The 18,432-nt window shown below is 44.8% G+C and overlaps 1 protein-coding gene across 12 annotated transcripts in view; it reads left to right on the forward strand.

Moving 5' to 3' along the window:
- Positions 1 to 18,432, forward strand: part of MAP2K5 (mitogen-activated protein kinase kinase 5) — a 250,757-nt gene that overhangs the window by 208,291 nt on the left and 24,034 nt on the right. For 11 of the 12 annotated variants that reach the window (XM_053928531.2, XM_053928532.2, XM_053928533.2 and 8 more), the window contains 2 exons: positions 4,383 to 4,444; positions 7,465 to 7,510. In XM_053928531.2, the coding sequence (XP_053784506.1) occupies positions 4,383 to 4,444; positions 7,465 to 7,510 (108 nt within the window). The remainder of the gene's footprint in view (positions 1 to 4,382; positions 4,445 to 7,464; positions 7,511 to 18,432) is intronic. The other variant, XM_053928535.2, reaches the window with a different exon arrangement.

Here is an 18,432-nt window from a genome sequence, read left to right on the forward strand (position 1 = left end):
TGAATTAAAGGCAAAAATTAAATCCTCGCGTAATTTTTTAAGCAAAGGTCCCTTAACCTTAACATTTTTCCACTTATTATGCCAAGCTTCTTCCTTATATAGCCAAGCTCCTCTAAGAATCTGGACCTCACTAGAGGTTTTGAAACTAGCTCCTAACCTTTCTCTTTTTAAACTTTCCATTCTGACATCACCGTAGATTCACATGCAGTTGTGAGAAGTAATACAGAGAACCCCGCATAACCTTCACCCAGTCTCCTCCGTGGTAACCGGCCCGTGAGTGTAGTACAGTACCAAAACCGGGAAGCCAGCGTGGGTTCAATCACTAATGTAACACAGATTGTGTGTAAACAGCAATGACACAGGTCCTTTCAAAGCCAGGAATCATCATAGTTTCAAAAAAACTGTGTCTCTAAAATAATGTTCTCCCCTTTAAGTGAGTCAATTCAAAACCATTTTTCTTATTTATGTTTTCTGCATTTGGAGTATTCAACGTGCTTGCCTGCTCTCGAGGTCACAGGTGTACTTGTGGGCACATTTACTCTGCAAGTGAACTCGGAGCAGCTGTGGTTGGAATTGGACCTCCTTCTCCCTCCCCCCTCCCCACCTCTTTGAGCGCCCAGGTACACACACACACTCGGATTTCCTGCTGCTTGCCTTTTTTTTTTTATGCCTGAGTACCTTGCTGACAAGTGCTAATAACAAAATACCCAGAGAGTCCAGTCGAAGTTAGCATACATTAAACATTCTGAACTTGTCCTTTTGCTCATAGATTGTGCATAATTAATAATTAAACAGTTTCAGTTGTAATGGGTTGACCTTCCTGAACTGTTCATTATTCACAAGGCAAAGGCATCACTCAAACTTTTTTCCCCGCTGTCCTTCGCTGCTCTCTAGCGTGCCGCCTGCTTGTGTTCCTGGTGCTTAGCAAAAGGCGGCGACCAGGTGGTCACTGAAACCTCAGAGACTTGGAGACGTCCTCCTTGATGGCCAGAATCAGTTAAGGTTGTGTCCACTGTCTCATACCATATCTTCATGCTTAGAAGCCCATCCCCAAAAAGCCCTTAAGGTGAAGTATGGCACCCAGCGTCTTAAAGTGAGTGACTGTTACTAACAATTTAGAGTCTGTTTCAGCTGGTCCTGAGAGTTATTAGTGTAACTGCTTCTCCAATTTATGTTTTTATTTTTGAAATATGTTTCTTCATCTGGCCTGAACCAATATTTCACAGAGAACAGTTTTGATAAGTGGCAGTGACTAGCGTCCTGGCCCATCTGAGCCCGTGGCACGGTTCTCAGTGCCCCCCCTCGCCCTGTGCGGACCGAGTGCTTTCCCTGCCTGGGAGCGTCTGTGAAACTGGAGCAGCTTCCCCATGAGCCTCCCACCCTCCTTCATACAGATTTGAATTACATAATGGAACGACAGGTTCTTGGAAGTTTTTCACTTGCTTAAAAATGAAAAAAGTATCCTTCAAAAATCCTCCAGCGTCGTGCACACTGTCAGGTCTCTGCATGTTCCTCCCTCTGGAGTGCTCACAGCCGCGTGCTGCTCCGGCGTTGGGGGCTCTCAGAGGACTCCTCTGCCCGTGTTTCTCTGTGGCACTCTGACCGCCACCACCCCTTGTCAGTTTTCGGTATCAGAAAATTCTGCTTTGAGGGATGCAAGAGCCATAGACTAAAATGAAAAGAAATGGCTGGCGTTGTGTGTGTGAGATTAGAATCCCGCCCCGTCCCTCCCCCAACCCCATCTCTGATGAGAGATTCTTCCCAGGCACCACTGAGATGAGAATCCACTCCCTGGTTCGGCAGACTCGACGTGGGCTGGCGATTTCACGAGTGAAATAAATTATTCATGGGTACCACCCAGTGCTCCTTAGTTTTATGTTATGAGGAACTTAACAGGCTACAATATCAGGTCTTAAATAAAATTAACTGTCCATGCAAAGATGTCACATTTCCTCATTTTGTTTCTCATCCATGTTAAAATGACATCTTCATCAAGTTGTCTAGTCTATAATTCATTAATTTACTCGTGGTAGCATACCTTGAAATAAGGCCCACATTAGCATCATGTTTTATACCAGAATCTTCGTAGAAAACCGGTCCAGAATTTTAACCATCTTGGTAAATATTCAGCCACATCGAGGCAGTAGGCTTTCCTTTCCCTAAACATTACATTTTAAAGCAGCTGTTATTCCCACACTTCCAGTACTGCAGCCACCAAAAACATTTCAGGAATGAATGACTTAGAAAACTAACAACCTGAGCAGAGTCCGTAATTTTGTAACTCAGACTTGGAAGTCTCTTTTTATAAATAGTTTTTGTTTGAGACAGTGAAACATCATGTCTTGAAGTGGGCCTTGTCAGACCGTGCAGGCCTGGCGATACAGATGGCTTCCCTAAAACGGGCTGGGCTGAAATTGATACCGTGTTTTATTTTTGCTCTTCAAGCCGATGAGACTTCTGTGACCATTTTATAGTACCTTTATCGAAGACTTGTCATATTATCGTGTGTCTTGTTTCTGTCGAGCAGACGATTTCATCGTCCCTCCCGTTTCCATGTCCTCGCCGTGTAATGCTGCATGTAATCCTTTGAACTTGGCAAGATTTTATTTCATTTTCCTTTGTTTTCCTTTCCTCTCGGAAGCCTTTCTCTACTGATGAGAATTTTAAGTTTACAATTACTAACCTTCCCCTCCTCTGGATGAATAGAGTACATTCAAAGAGGACAGATAGGCAAAAACTAAGAAACATTTTGTTCACATTTCTTTTCTTTTAACCTCTTAGGGAATTTTTTTATTTTTATTTGTATTTACTTTTTTTTTTTTTTTTTTTTTTTTTTTTGCTGCTTTGACCCCCTCAGTTCCTTTTGATTAAGTTGTATTTTCAAGCAGTTTCCAATTCTTTGAATTGGAAACAAAGCCTTAATAAGAGTTCTAGTTAATCTTCTGTCTTGTAATTACCGATCTCATTTTTCTGATAATTGGCCACAGCAATTATATGTATATTTACTAATCACATAGGGGCTGTACGATTGTATCTATCTGCCACCATTGATAATGACACGCATATTGCAGAGGTGCTTTTATCATCTTCTTTTTTCCACTACATCAAAGCCATTTCCTCTCGTTCTCAATAATGAATACATGCATGCATTTGACACAGTTGTGTGCTAGAGAAATTGTTTGGCTCCCACCAAATGCCGCATGCTCTGAGTTTCTTGCCTGCAGCGCTGGAAGGTTGTATGTAATGATATATTGCTCATCCAAATGGCCAAAGCACTCCAAAGCACAGTGAGATTAAAATAAGTCATTCCTTTGTTAATTTAAATAGGTGCATGTATCATACTTTGCAGGGCACTTTGTGTAGGGATGTCAGGGAGGAAAAAAGCCGCCGAAAGGTATTTTTAATAGCAAATGAGAATAGATGAGAATGGAGTCATTTGCAGCTGCCTACTGTATGTGGCTCTCTTGTTCCAACCGTAGGTCTAATGAGACGACTGTTGAAGTACTCTGCAGTATAATTTCATTACATCCTGAGCCGTTACACTATAAACACAGTGGCGCGCTCTGTCATTCTTGAAAAAACTCCTAAATTCTTAAAGCCTTCCTTTGCAAATGGTGATGGGGTTTGCTCCCTGTATTGCGCAGTTGTCGTCTAGCATTTGTTGCTGTGTGGTTTTCTGCTCTTTACAGTGACGCCACCTCCTCCCCAGTTCTGTTTGGTGGTCAGGGTGGGAGTTTTTCATTATGTCCTTAACGCACTGCCTTCCTCCTATGACAAATTTGCCTAGACTGGCAAATAGGCTGGAAATCTTTTCCAGGAAACAACTTTCCCTAAAAGCCTTTCTATTAAATTTAAATATATATATATACACGCATATCTGGCCCAAATGATTCTGTTAGGGGCAAACAGTTAAGAGCAGTTGAATATATAAATAAATGTAAATAAAAAGGAAAGTGTAAATAAATAGCAAATCCAGTAAAAGAAACAAAGGTCAACACAAGAATAATTTAACAGCTCTTTGTTAATTACAAGACCATTTGTGTGTTACTTAAATAATCATTAATTTCTCATTTACACTTTCTACCTTCTTTCCTGCCCTGTGGCTATCATTGTCCTTTTTTCACCTCCCCTCCCTCTTTGTGCTCCTGTTTCTCACAATCGTAAAATGCGTGTGGCTTTAAATTTGGCATTTTACCTAAGCATATGGAAGACGGTGCAGGCAACCTTTTTAATTGGATGAGGCCTTATTTTTGTTCCCACTGGCTGGTGAATCTTTGTTATATATTCATCTTCAGACTGTTACTTTGGTGGGGGGAGGAAGGGCATAAAGAAAGAAAAGGAATTGTTGTGACTTTTGGTGACTTGTTTTTCCTCCATCCCAGGATTCACCCGTCCTTCCGGTTGGAGAGTTCTCCGAGCCATTTGTACATTTCATCACTCAGTGGTGAGCCTGTTTGCAGACATGCCATGCCCTCAATGTAAATGATACATGCCATTAACTCGGAGGCTCCGTGAGACCTTATGGCTCTCCCTGCTTCCTTTTGGAGATGGGAGGGACTTCAGGGCCTTGGGCAGATGGGGCGGCAAAGCTGAAGAAATCGTTTAAATTATGTAAACATTATTTACACAAAGGATTGTACTTCAGAGACATTTTCTGTTTTAATAAACTGAGAATCAGGCTACTTCTTTGAGTACAGATACTGCTGCTATCCACTTTTTATTTTTGTAAGAAATACACAATTTTATAGCCCCCAATGAGCAGACATGTGAAGCTTATTTTTATTAATGTAACCTCAAGTTACCCATAAAACTGTCCGTCACTAAGTGGAAGCAGCATAGTTTATTAATTTATTGGATTTTCAGTAAATAACTTTTATCTTTGATTGTATTTTAAACGCGATACTGATGTCCCATTTCAATGAATTTTGATGTTTGAAAGACTATGAAAACATGGTTCTATTGGGTCCACTTGGACCATTAAGGACCTGAGAAGAACCACAGGATTTGGGTCAAAGGGGCGCTCGGAGTCTCCAGGCAGCCCCTTGTCATCTTACACCTGAGGAAACAGGCGTTTTTCTGCCAAGGGTTCTTTTTCAGCCTTCTGCCTTTTTCCTCCCAGTAAAATGACTTTTCCTTTATTAGCCCTTCACATCATCCACCTCTCCCCTGTTCGTTCGGCAGCACGTATGTGGCCTTGGAAGGCCCCGTTGCTCCACTGCCCTCCCCGTGCCCTCGCCCTCACCCCAGCACAGGGAGAGAAGGAATCAGGAGCAGAGGGGTGACCACCCCAAGGCAGGAGACAGAGCCAGCAAGAAACTGACCTGGACATGCTGGAGCTCCTCCATAACTACCTTCGCTTCTCTTTTCTCCCTTCACCGAATTCCTCGTGGCATCGCCCCTTCCAAGTCGTGTCCACTGGTGGAAAGTGAACCCCTCGTCCTGTGGTGCCACAAAGTGGCGCTAAACCGAAACGGCTGCACACTGTCCCCGTCCCTCCCCCGTGATCCATCTGATGCTTACGCTAAAGTGAAACCAAGAAGTAGTCCTCAGTCTAAATGTCAAGCTTTATCACCTTTTTGACTAATATGTTACCTCTTAATAAAAATGTCTCATACAGTTTACATTCCATAGAAAAATATGTAGAGAAGAGATTTTTCCCCCTGACTTTTGAAATTTTATTAACAGTTTCTATTTATTTAAAATACTTACATAATACTCTGTAAGTTTTAAAAACTGTTTTCACTCTACAGACACTTTTTTCCCAAATCATGCCATGTTGGGAAAAACATACATGCAGGGTAAACACTGGAATCCTGACTTCATTAGTATTACAGCCATTATTCAGAAATACGCATTAGTCTTTCTCTCTTAGTTTCCCTTGCATGAAATTCCTAGAAACATACAGAAGCGCATCCTGGGAACGCCCCATTTAAAATGCAGAACTTGAAAGACAAACCGTGCGATTCCTAAACTGCCCGGAGAGCCTGGACCACGCTTCTCTCTGTCCCACTGTGTGGCCCGAGACCACCCTGGGGGTGGGGCCGGTTCTGAGCAGACAGGGATAAAAGCAGATAAAGCTTTGCCTCCCCTGTCCAAAAAATTAATCAGCTGTTATATAAAAGTTTTATGGAGACAGAGGGAGGTATAACCTGTGTTGAAATTTCCACAGATGTCAAGCCGAAACAGAAATGATAGTGGGTAATAGCCTTGTTTTCCCAAGAGATACAGCTACTTTGGAATGTCAGATTAGGGCTGTTACCAACTCCACTGGAGAGACAGCTTGAATTCCTTGCTAATGGATGCAGTATTTGAGAGGTGCATATGGTTATTTATAGGGAAGGCAAACGTCCTTGATGCCATTTATGGTTCATAGCTAGGGTTCTTGTTTACCATATGATCATTAAATCTCTCCACTTAAAAAAAATACTGTCAGCAAATGTGAAGATTGTATGAAGGTCAGAGGTTGCCTTATAGAAAGAACAGCCGCCTGTGATTTTCGAGCAGAAGCAGCAACCTCTCTTCATGACTTCATCCCACAGACACACGGGGTTCTGTACAAACAGTCATCTCAGTCTCGGGTGGGGGCTTCAGCACGCAGCTAAGTGCATGCTGCAGCTACTAATTATACCTATGGCATGTAAGATAAGACATATTTTGCATGAGCAGTGTGATTCATTAAGCAGTTTAAACAAACTTAACTTTCCCACAACTGTTTAATGAATTTGTCGACTTGCATTGTAGCCAAAATAAAGTCGAGATAATGCAGTAATAACCCATTTGTAATTTCTGTGGCATTATATAGATTCCTGACCTGTTTTATATATTGTTATTTGGAGTAACAATGATGGAATGAGATTTTTTCTCATTTGAGCTAACAGTCACGTGTCTTTTATTGTGTTATCCCAATTACCAAAAAAGAAGTATATTGTTCCCTAAATTTAAATTTGAAATTAATTGACAACTGAATCAGGAAGAGAATATTGCTGCTTTTTTTCACAGTGGTTTTGAAAATAGAAGTAGGATACATTTAAATTCATTCTTTATCTGTATTGCAAGAGTAATTTTTAAAAAGTCTTTGTATTTCTGATTCTTGAGATCCCCCCAAATCTGAGTAAAGGCCAAAGTAAAAGAAAGGGCACCCGCACCCTAGTGCAGGCGCGCCCCAGAGACACTGCGGGCTGGGCCCCAGCCAGACTGCGCAGCACACAGCGCCACAAGCAAGTCGTAATCTTTTTGCTGGTGAAGCGTCTTACCTTCAGTTTGTATAAAAATGCAACATCTGTGAAACGCAATAAAGTGAAGCACATTAAAACGAGATGTGTCTGTACTTTGGCCAAAAATTGAACATGACAAATTTTAATAACATCCCAGTTCCAGGACAAGTAGTCAATGATGGAAATTACAGCATCAACTTAGAAGTGATCGAGGTAATAGGCGTTTTTGTGTTTTTCTTTTCTCTTACAGCATGCGAAAACAGCCAAAAGAAAGGCCAGCACCTGAGGAATTGATGGTGAGTAAATTTTTTTAGTTATAATGCATTAGAATTCTCCATTTATATATCTATGCTTAACATTCTGTTAAAAGGACCAGGATGGAATTTAAAACATCCACAGGTTCTGGAGATGCAACAGTATTTACTTAATTTGGGTAGGTGCATTTGAAGCTCAGCTCCTCACATAGCAGTTTTTACTTTTTAAAAACCCACCGCCGGTTTGGAAGTTAATGCAGAGCTCTTTTCCTTTGCCTCCCGCTCACGGGTCGTAGGTTACTCCAGGCTACGCCTCGTCCTCAGTTGCTCTTACAGCCTCTCAGCATTCAGAGGACTGGGCACAGAGGAGATAGTCAGCATATGAAGTGTTTAGTGCAGCCCTACAGGAAATTCTGAATGTGGCGTGGAGCCCTCTTGGATTCATGCAGAATGAAATTAGATTGGCTGCAAAAGATCAAGCTAATGCGAATCTTTGGTCTTTCCTCAGAAAGAGACACTATGAGGCTGTTGGCGCTCTGTTCTCAGCTCCAGGGCCACTTTCTTTGATTGCAAATGACAGTTTTTAGTCCAGCAGGGAGAGGAACAGAGGTGCTCCTAACAATTCCCAAGCGGTCATTTATTTAGTGCAGATTGTTGGTTTGACAATGCACAGGCTGTTAAAGCAACGTTAGACTCGCGCATTAGTAAATAATAATTATAGTCTGCTCTTCCTAATGTTCCGCACACCGTTCCGTCTCAGATTATCACGGTCAGAGCAAATCCCACCCAGCTTCCTTTCACCACTTTAAACAATACGCATTTTAGAGATGCGGCTCAGAAGTTTTCCTCCTCTGTATGTTATCCTCATGAGCACCTGAGCACGCAAACTTCTGTATCTGCAGCTTTCAGCCCCAAAATAAAATAGTAGTCTGCGTCTTTTTCGCCATGAGTGCTGTCCAGGAAGGTAGTTTTCTCCTTCCTATCACCCCTGGAGCAAAATTTCTTTTTTCAGGGTAGTTTCAAGTTAAAGAAAGTTCACCCCTAAAACCTCTGTGCTTTGTAGTTGTACAGGTTTCGTGTCTGGAATAAACTGGTCTTGGTGGGGGTAGAGGGTCTCTTTGAGGGTTGGGAAACCCTTGCAGTTAGTCACATTTGAGGAAACCGGGAACGGGTTCTAGAGATGGAGACCCATTTACCTTGTACATTATTACGCTACGGCTGGGTAGCTCGGCTATTAAAACAAAGGAATAGGGTTTCATAAAACAGATAATGCTTGTAGGTGCATGATTCAATACTGCACTGAGTTGGCCACTTACAAATAAAACATCTGCAGGTGGTATAGGCTGACGTATTTACTGGTAAGGATCGCCATTCTAGGGCGGCAAGTCATAAAGATACGGTTAGGGTGGGTCCTCCAGTGCCTAAGCACACGTGTGCGCACGCGAGTGTGGGGGCGTGGGGAGAAAGAGAGACAAGGATATGTATCTCGATATATCTCTTTACAACTATACATCCTGGTGTGTGCTGTCCCACATTTTTAATTAATAAGTATCAATAAATCAATAAAACACAATGAAAATTTAGTCACAGGAAGCAGCATCCTATACTTAATTTAACATTTCTAGTGCTGCTCACAGTCTGACTTAAATGAATGGACTCCCTCAGGTGTAGCAGTAGTGACGCTCCCCCTGGCTTAGAAAGGGCTCCGTGGAGAGGCAGGAGAGGGTGAGTGTGTGTAAGGCCCTGTGGTCAAGGAGGTTGTGCCCTGCCCACCTCTGGCCAAAATAGTGGGCTTGTAGGGGATGGGAAAGAAGTGGATTGTCCCTGGCTTGAAGAACCTGAGTCACATCCCAGGGACCCAGTCTTAAGGAACCAGTCTCTTTATTCCTTCTAGCATATTAATGGCTTTAATTTTTCCTTTCCCCTCTCTGCCTGCAACTATTTGATGGTGCTCCCATCTGGAAGCTGAGAGCATCCTCTGGAATGCATGAACTGTAGAGCCCATTTGTCACTGTGGGTGGGGGCCTGCCTTTCACAAAAAGAGCAGTTTATCTCCCAAGCACAGTAACTCCAGGCAGCAGGGTACCAATGTGGTCTGCACAGCGTGGGCTGCATCGGCTGTGAGACCTGCAGGATTGTCGAGGTTTCCCTATGGGCCTGCGTTTTCCAAAGCAAAGGAAGAAGCTCAGATGGGTTGGGGGGTATACTGAGAGTTACAGGTTCACCACTGGGAGGCTTTTAAGTGAACTCCGGTGTGGCCCTGGCCACTGGTAAACGCAGCGAGTCCCTGCCTGAGTAAATCTGACTGCAGGGAGGTGTGCGCCGTGCACACAGTGGGTACTCAAGCAGTTGTTGTCATTCGATTTGGTGGGATCATCTTACATCTAGAACACCCAAGAATTACAATCATTGCCTTTGCAGGTTTTGACCATGTCAGTCTCAAAAGATGAAAAGTACAACTCAAGTTTAGTCTCTTGAGGCCACTAAAATCCCAGCGTTAGAATGAACTTGGTTGTTTAGCTGCTCAGTTTTGTCTGTATGGTGTGGCTGTTCCTAAGATGATTATAGGTTTTTATGTTCTAATTGGAAATATTTTAACACTGGACCAAGACATTTCCTCAACACTTAATTTTGGGAAGGCAGGGGTCCGTGTGCGCCGGCGCACTTTTCTGGCAGAGCCGTTGAGATTGAGCTACGTAAAGAATTTACTGAGAAGTTTTATCACCAGGATCCGCATCATCTTGAGAGATCTCAGAACTAGGCACACAAGTGAATTCAGCGGATGTCTACACACCACACGTGCAAAGTCTTATGCCAGACCCAACGGAAGATACCAAGAGCAGCCCTGTGCACGCAGTGTTGCAGGGGATACAGCAAGTACACAGATAACTCCGTAAAGGAACTGCTGTGACGAACTGCACAGGCTGTGGGGATCCGTCTGGGGAAACGGGGAAAAGCTACGTGGAGAATGTAACGTTTGAAAAGGGCCTTTGGAGGGTGGATTGAATTTTAATAGAGAGTTTTCAAGAGGACAGTCTAGGCAACGCGTGCATGTGTGGGAGCTCCAGACCTTCAGAGCAACGTGAAACCTCTGCTGTCTGCTGGACTAGAGATCCCTTCGGCATTGGACTCGTGGAGTCCCACACCCACAAAGCCAGAGTTCAGAGAGACAACATGCTCACTGCCAGCTAGGCGGTCTGTTCAGACATTCCCTTTCTATGGGAGGAGCCCTAGTGTCCAGGCCTGAAAACTTCGACCTGACATAGAAGCCGCACAACCGCCCACACATACCTTTTTCCACGACTGAGTTCTCTGGAGTAGACTCCCATTCGAGTATAGGGAAGTCCTTCCTCCTGGGAAGGATCTGGCCTTTCTTCAGTTCTCCTAAGGGCTGTTGCACAAATCAGGAGTCGGCTTTAAACCTAGCACAGGAACACCCGCTGTGCGGGCAGCCAAGGACATTTGGCGTGCTGGCACAACCAGACGGGCGCCCACACCCCCGCTGTCTGCTCCTGAGAGACGGACGCCATTTTGAAAGAACCCACTTTCAAATCCCCCTGATGGGCATCGCAGGAACACCTTGTGTCAGCGCTGCCCCAGCCCTGTGACCTGGGTCCAGCAGACTTAGCGTTCTCAGGCTGCGGCAACTCTGTGGAGGGGACAGGCAGAATGTTCGGAAGGCTTCAGACAGCCAAGCAGGGATGGCACTGCTCCTGTGAAGGAAAAAAAAAAGACAAAAACAGCCTCTGCCAGTCAGAGAGGACTGGTGAAACCGTGAGAGAGGGGAGGGCGATAATGCAAAGGTGGTAGAGGAATTCTCCCAAAACGCCTACAGTCAGACCGAGGGAAGCGAAAACATAAAAATCAGACCCTTAAACTCGGGGACAGAAACAGCCTAGGTGGGAGCATTGAGATGGAGCGGTTCGAGTCTGGCTTTGCTATCAGGGTATGTGTTTAAGTATTTTTAAGTAAAGGGACCCAAAGAGAAACACTGTAGTATGGGCCACTTGCTGTGTGAGCCATAGACCCCCTGCAGAATGGGTCTTCCTTTCAGGCAGGCCGTGACTGCAAGGAAAGCCCCCACACTTCCCTTCCCTTAGCGACTCCCAGTTCCCTCCCACTGCAGTGTCTTCATCTGCAAAACAGAGGGGTGGACTAGGTCCCCAGTCCTTGACCTGGGGTCTCTGACCTCAGGAAGTCTGTGAGAGGCCCTGAAATTACATCCCAAATTCTGCATGCATGTGGGGATTTGCATTTTTTTCTGAAAAGAAGGATTCATGGCTGTCATCAGTTTTTCAAAGGGACCATGACCCTGAATGATTGCGAAGTTCCCTCGCTACCTTCCCATTCTGTTAGTTAGAGCTGTCGAGCTAGGACCAGACAGCAGGCAGCTCTGGAGAGAGGCATTCACTCGGAGGCGACTTGCTTGGCGTGGGGGTTGGAAGGGAAAGGCCTGGTCTGCTGGACTGGGCAGTGCTTCCCACCAGCTGTCAGGAGCCCTTTAACCTCCCAGCCGATCCTGACTATGGGCCTTGCCTTGAACAGGGAGGGTGTGGGCTGTGGACACCTCTGCAGTTACAATGGGGGTTCAGAATACTATAGATCCTTGTATGCATTTAAAGCATTTCCAGAAGCTTTCCATGTCTAAGCTCTATTTAATGGAATCTATGCATAGTAAGTAATCAGGTCAGAAGAAGCAGCACCCGGTTTGAGATCAATCGCTGGCTAATACTTTATCTAGGCCACTTTATTATCTCATGCTGATCCGATTCCCATTCTCCTCCGCCTTTGTGGCACGCACTTTGGCTGTGGTAAAAGTACGTGTCGCATACATATTAAAAACATATACCCATTCTATCTGTATGTAAATGCGCGAGGCACAGCTGGATATTGCAGAGGAGTTTGATTTACTAATAGTTATTATCTGTTCTAGCTGTTCAGTGGCAGAGAGAATTTCAGAGAAACAAGCTGGCGCAGGAATTGTCTTTATGCTATTACTACACTGCGTTAGTAATTGTTTAAAAACATGGGTTTCCTCCTTCGGTTCTAATAATGCCTGTTATTTTGTGCGTTTCCTTGCATTCTGGAATAGGGTGTCCTCGTTTAGCACTTTCTCAAGTTTGGTTTTCCGTTCAGGCTCCTAAGAAGAAACACAAAGTGCAGTTTGCAATTAAAATTTGACGTTTTACTTAGGAAGCAAGTAGATGGCGTGGCTGGGAACACATGACACAGAGGGTCCCCGGGGGAGGGGGCCAGTTACGAGCAAAGGATCACTTTCAGGTTTTTCCCTTCTAAAGCCAGCAGCTGCAAACTTGAAGGCGTCTCATTTCTCAGAGAAGGCTTTATGTGTAAGAGGTGGTATTGTTTGGGGGCTAATAAACACCAAACTGCTCCAGAAAAATCTGTTTAAACATTTAATTACTTGCAAAGAGATGTTAACTTGTTTAACTCCTCTAAATTAAATTGTCACTGGCAGCTTTTCTGCTTACCCAAACCTGATTGTAATTACATTTTCAGATAATTTCGTCGGTTGTTCTCTCGGTTAATCAAAGTATGTGGTAAATTGGACATCTATGTGGTCCCTTTTAAAAATTGGAGAAATCACCACGTTAGATTTTGTCCCTCCACTCAAATTCCAGTGTGACTTTTGGGCTTACACCCAAATGGCTTCGTTCACCTTTGTTAGACCTTCACCTTTTGACCAGTCTGAAAGACAAAATGCACTGGAAAATGAAGGAAATTGTTTTATTCAGTCTGTTGCAGTGGGGAGAATGTTTGTTCATGAAGAATGTCTCAAAGAAGGGGGAGGCAGGTAAACAAGGAGGTCGGCGGTCAGTCCCGGGGAGGTCCTGAGGAAGGGTGGAAAAAGGTCTTCTCTCTGGGCAATCGGGGTGGTCCTTTGTGGTGGACAAAAGAGTGGGGCGAGTCCCTACCTGTCACTCCTTCTGGGAGCACAGAGGCCCGGATAAAACCCAACAGTATCACCGCTTTCTAGTGAATGGAGCAAAGAGGAGTTTCCACTGATTTTGGTCCAGGGCCCACACGTGCCCTAAGCACAAGAATGAGGACAGCCACATTTCTCCAGCTCCCTTGCACAGTGCTCATGGATCACTGTGCTTGCAATCCTGACTTTCTAAGATACTAATGATGGTTTAATAAGCAGTTTTGAACTTGGTTGTAGTTGATTACATTTAGCTATTGCCTATGTCATATAGGTCACATTTTAAAATAGACTGTTAGGGCCAGACTCACACATGTCTCTTGTTGCCCACCCTTAAAGATATTTTTGCTTTTTGTTATTCATCTGGAGGTGCAAATCAGCTCATTAGTACGGCACCCAGAAACTGCAGGGAGAAACCCTGGCTGGGATTATAACGGAAGCGTGGGACTCCACATAGGGGCCAGTTGACAACCATGTAATGATTTTCTTTCTATTATTTTCAAGTTCTGAAGGCCATTAAAATCATCTGTTTATGTCTGCTTATAAATAGGAATCCACTAGTAAGAAGTTGACTTTAGCTTTTTAATTGCACATAATTACAACAGCAGAATCGCTCGCTGTCTGGACGCTTGAGATCGCGCTAAATCAGACAGCTTTAATTTGAATTTTTGATGACACGTTAGCACTTCAGCAAGAACAGAGAGATTATAACCCCAGAAAACAAGCTTTGTTTTTCCATAAACATGACTGCTTAATCTTTTCACAAGACTTCAGCAAATAAACGTGTGTGAGGGTTTGTGTACATGCACCTAGAGACAGACACAGATAGATAAAATCTGTCATTCCTTGATCACGGCAATCTGACGGTTTTAATTTCCCAGCTAAGGATAACTTTCTTCCTCCATCAGTCAAGTCAGGGCTCTTAACATAGTGATGATTTGCCTGCTTAAGACTGCGGTTGTTTGAGCTCCTGCCTGCAATGCTGCTTTCCCGTCTTCCTGGGCCGGCGGTCATCTTCCCAGCGTCGAGTTTCAAGGCACAATGAGGCGGGGTCACCTTGACCTCGAAGTAGTTTGGTTACCCGGGACGCAGTATAGTGGATCCATCAGGTCGCTCTTCGACGTCGTGCCACCTTCACGGGGGCTAAACTGCCCTTTGGAGTACGTCAGACATTAGTCCCTCGCTGGTGCTACTGGGCTCCTGGGCAGTTTCTGTGGTCCTGCTGTGGCCTCCTCTCCCCTGTCCGTGAGGGTCTGCGTCCTCCGCCTGCGTCTCTTCCCCGCCCTTCCCCTTCACCGTGCGTACTCTGCTCTGAAGCCCTCAGAATTTCTTGTCTCTAACTTGGAACAGCGCTTAATTACATGAATTACATATTCACCTTATATTTACAAGTGGGTTCATGTAGTACAGTGGTTTCTAACCCCAGCAACTCATCAGAATCGTCTGAGTAGGTTAAAAAAAAAGAAAAAAAATGTCTGGATCCCAACCCCAGTCAGGGGATCTCTGGCATTTGGACCAGGGAGAGGGTACTTTTTTACTTGTTAAAGCTCTGCAGGTAGTTATAGGGAGCCGGCAGAGGTGAAACTCACTGACTTAGTGCCTTTTTTTGCCAGCTAGAGTATGAGTTCCTTGAAGGTAGTTCACTATCTCAGAGCTTGCTGCCTGACTTGGTTCTGTGCTACTGGCTTCTATTCAGGTGAGGTCTCTGCTGTAATTAAGAGACACCAGCACTGATTACACTTTTCACGTGCTATTCTCTCTAATCCATTTCAAAAAAAAAACACCTCACCAGACTTTGAATAGGTAAAGACAAAGGCACTTCCCTTGTTCTCCAGAAACTCACAGAGTGACACTTAGGAGACCGACCAGAAAAGAAGCAAGCCACCCCTGGGCTCTGCGATGTTCGGTGGAAGTTAGGATGAACACACCAGAATAAATACACGGTCAATGGTTTCTGTTTGGCCGCCTTTTAGGACAGGTCCTATGGTAAAATAATTTGGTGCCAAAATTAAAGAATCTCTACGATCTTGCAGTGTTTGCAGGGATAATTTTTCAAAGCATTTATCAACCAGCACAGCTTGGGCCTGACCAGTCAGAACAGGCACTGGGAGTCAGCTCTTCTGCCCTGGAAGTCTGGGAAGAGCAAGAAGGTGTCAAGCCCGTGTTGCTCCGCAGCATCTGTGGGCTTTGGCTTGAGTTCTGACCACCACGACTACCAGAGAATTCACCTCCAATAGTTGATTTCGAATCGGGAGGTAATCAGAGAGCCAAAACCCAGAGGAGGCCACCTGGCCAGCACCGTCTCTGCCTGGGTAGATGGATGGCAGGGGACCCCGAGGTCTTTATCTAGCAGCACGTCAGATGCATGCCCTCCTACCTCCCCTGCCCCCCAGCTCTTAGGAGTAATGGATTAGGTTGAAAAAGACCAGAGACATTTAGCCACTTGTCAGAGAAATAGAAAAGGATCTTGAAGCCTGGTCTCTGTGATTTGGGAATTACTATTGAAGACAGCAAACTTGTTTTCCTGTGAGTACACTCCAATAAATAGATGCAATTCTTGTCAATAATTAATGAGTATCCAGGAATTTCAAGGGCTGAAAAAATCTCAGAAGCTTCCTATTTACAGTTGCAACCAGCTGGATTTGTGTAATGGGTTGTTTGCTTTTTAATTTGTAGCAGTTTTGAGAGAGACCTACGGGGACCGTAAGTCTTGTGGTTTCAGTTATTTTGGGGGGCCAAACTATCTGCCTACAGATAGTTTGAGGTTCACTTGGCCATTTGGAGACAGCAGAAAGGCAGTAGAGACATTTGGGCCTTCTGTCCTCTACTTAATTTTCAAGATTAGAATTAAATGTTAGGCCTTGGTCTACCGAGGGACATTTGCCGGGGCATGGACTAGTTTCTTTCCAGTATCCTGGTTTACCGCTTCTCTGTTCTCCTAGTATAAATGGTCACTGACTCCGAAGTAGGAGAATAGGTACCGTTTGTTTATTCTTGCAAAGGTTCCCTTGACACAAATAAAATTGGAATTTTCAAATGGAACCCGATTAACTCTTAATTGTATACCAATAGCCTGCATGAGTCTCAGCCCCCTCAAAAGGTTTCTGAGTGGCCTGCATCTCTTTTGAACTTGGGGGGAGGGGGATTCAATTAATAGCAGGACTTTCTAATTGTGGGATTGGTGTGGGGTTGACAAAAATTTGTATAAATACGGTACATTTTTCCACTTAAGAGGGCTGTGCTGAAACATTTTTAATTGGATTTTCATGGTGATTGACAGCATCTGATTATGACAGTAACTTTATTTGGCTGGACTGCTTTAGCCTCTGGTTCAGATTTTTCCATCAAAGCTCCTTTTTATCCTCTGAATCCCCAGTGGAGCAGCAGTCATTGTGGAAGAGCCTTTTAGCACCTTTGTTGTCACCATCCCTGGTGACGATTGGGCCCAGCTGGTAGTAGATAAGAAAATGTTCCTTTCACAAAGAGGCTGTGTCTCCCGCCTCTGCGGTTTCAATAATTTTAAGAGCGCCCAAAACCTGTTGAGGATTAGAAGTAGCTTTAGATGTGAAATGAGTGTTAAGTATTAGTAATCGGGAGATTAGGGCCCCAGGGACAATGAGAGATAAACAACTGCAATTAAGGCAAATCTGCCGATGTAAACAAAATTTAGCAGAAACAGATGCCCTAACCATTTTGGGGGATTGATTTGAGGGCACCAAGGAATCGATTTTTGTCTTGTTTACACTTTCAAACCCCTGTGATATACTGGAAGGCTAAATATTTCATACAGCCTGATTTTAGTTAATTTTTTTTCCAGCGCCTCACAGTAGGTGCCTCTCTCCTCGCAGTGACCAGGCCTGAGTTGATTCAGCGTTCACAGGGAGCAGCTAATTGTCTATGAAGGGCCCCCATGTTTAAATGGGCTTGACAGGAATTTAAATTTTGTTTCAATCAACCCCTGTGCTCACAGTCTGCTCCAGTTTCTAATTTTTAAATTAAACATGATTTTTTTTTTTAAGCCACAGTCTTGCCTCTGGAATACATTGGCGAAGGCCATTCGGCCACCCTGGAATGCCCGTGTATGCAGGGCCTGAGGCTGGAAAGTCCTTTCCCCTAAACAAGCTTTCCCTCCCCTGTCAGGGAGGTCGGTGGAGCTTTGGCCGGGCACAGTCCCCTCCCTGCCTTCGGAATGGCCCCCTCCCGGCCCTCCTGTGCAGGCACCAGCGCCGCTTCATCTGGAAAGTGGGTTAAGCACCAGAGGAAGATGCAGGCTAGCTTTTAGGCAGCTGGCTGAATTACAACTCACTGCACGTCCGGCGCAGATGAGTTTTTCAGCCGTTTCTGCTGTTGTGAGACAGGAGAGAACACGCTTTGAGTGTCACAGTGCGCACCTCGGCACGCACTCGCCATTTTCGTGTCGCCCTCTGCGCAGAGCATCCCACCTGAGGCTGAGGAAGCGGTGTGTGTGTCAGCCCTGAGTCCTGACCTCAGCCGGCTGACAGTCTAGCAAGGAAGGTGAGGACGTAAACAGCCAAGCACAGGGTAGAACGTCAGACTCGCCAAAGGCCCTGTCTTGCCACTGCCCACCTTCCCCTGCCCCTTCCACCTCATGGCACTCCCTTCCACGCACCCTGTACTCTACCTTTCTAACGGTCCCCAAATGCTTGAGACATTCTTGCATGATCGGATCTCTGCTTGGGCTTTTTCCTCAGCCAGGAATGCCCTTTCCCCGTGTCCACATGGTGAACTCCCATTCAGCCTTCAAGACCCCACTGACTCAGCCCCTAGGAAGCGCTCCCAGGCGTGTTTCAGTAGGGTTGATGATTTCCTGTTGTTATGTGCCCTCCTTCTGGCAGGTACCTCTGTTGGTGCCCTTTTCACACTTTGAGGCAGTAGCTTGTTTGCATAACTGGTAGCAGCACATAAATAAGACCAGGAGTTCCTGGAGGACAAGATCACATCTAATTTATCTGCGTAGCCTTAGCACACAGCCTGGTCCTGAGCCCCAAGTGGACAGCTCACT

The sequence above is a fragment of the Desmodus rotundus genome, chromosome 7 (genome assembly GCF_022682495.2).
Source record: "Desmodus rotundus isolate HL8 chromosome 7, HLdesRot8A.1, whole genome shotgun sequence".
In the NCBI taxonomy this organism is placed as follows: Eukaryota; Metazoa; Chordata; class Mammalia; order Chiroptera; family Phyllostomidae; genus Desmodus; species Desmodus rotundus.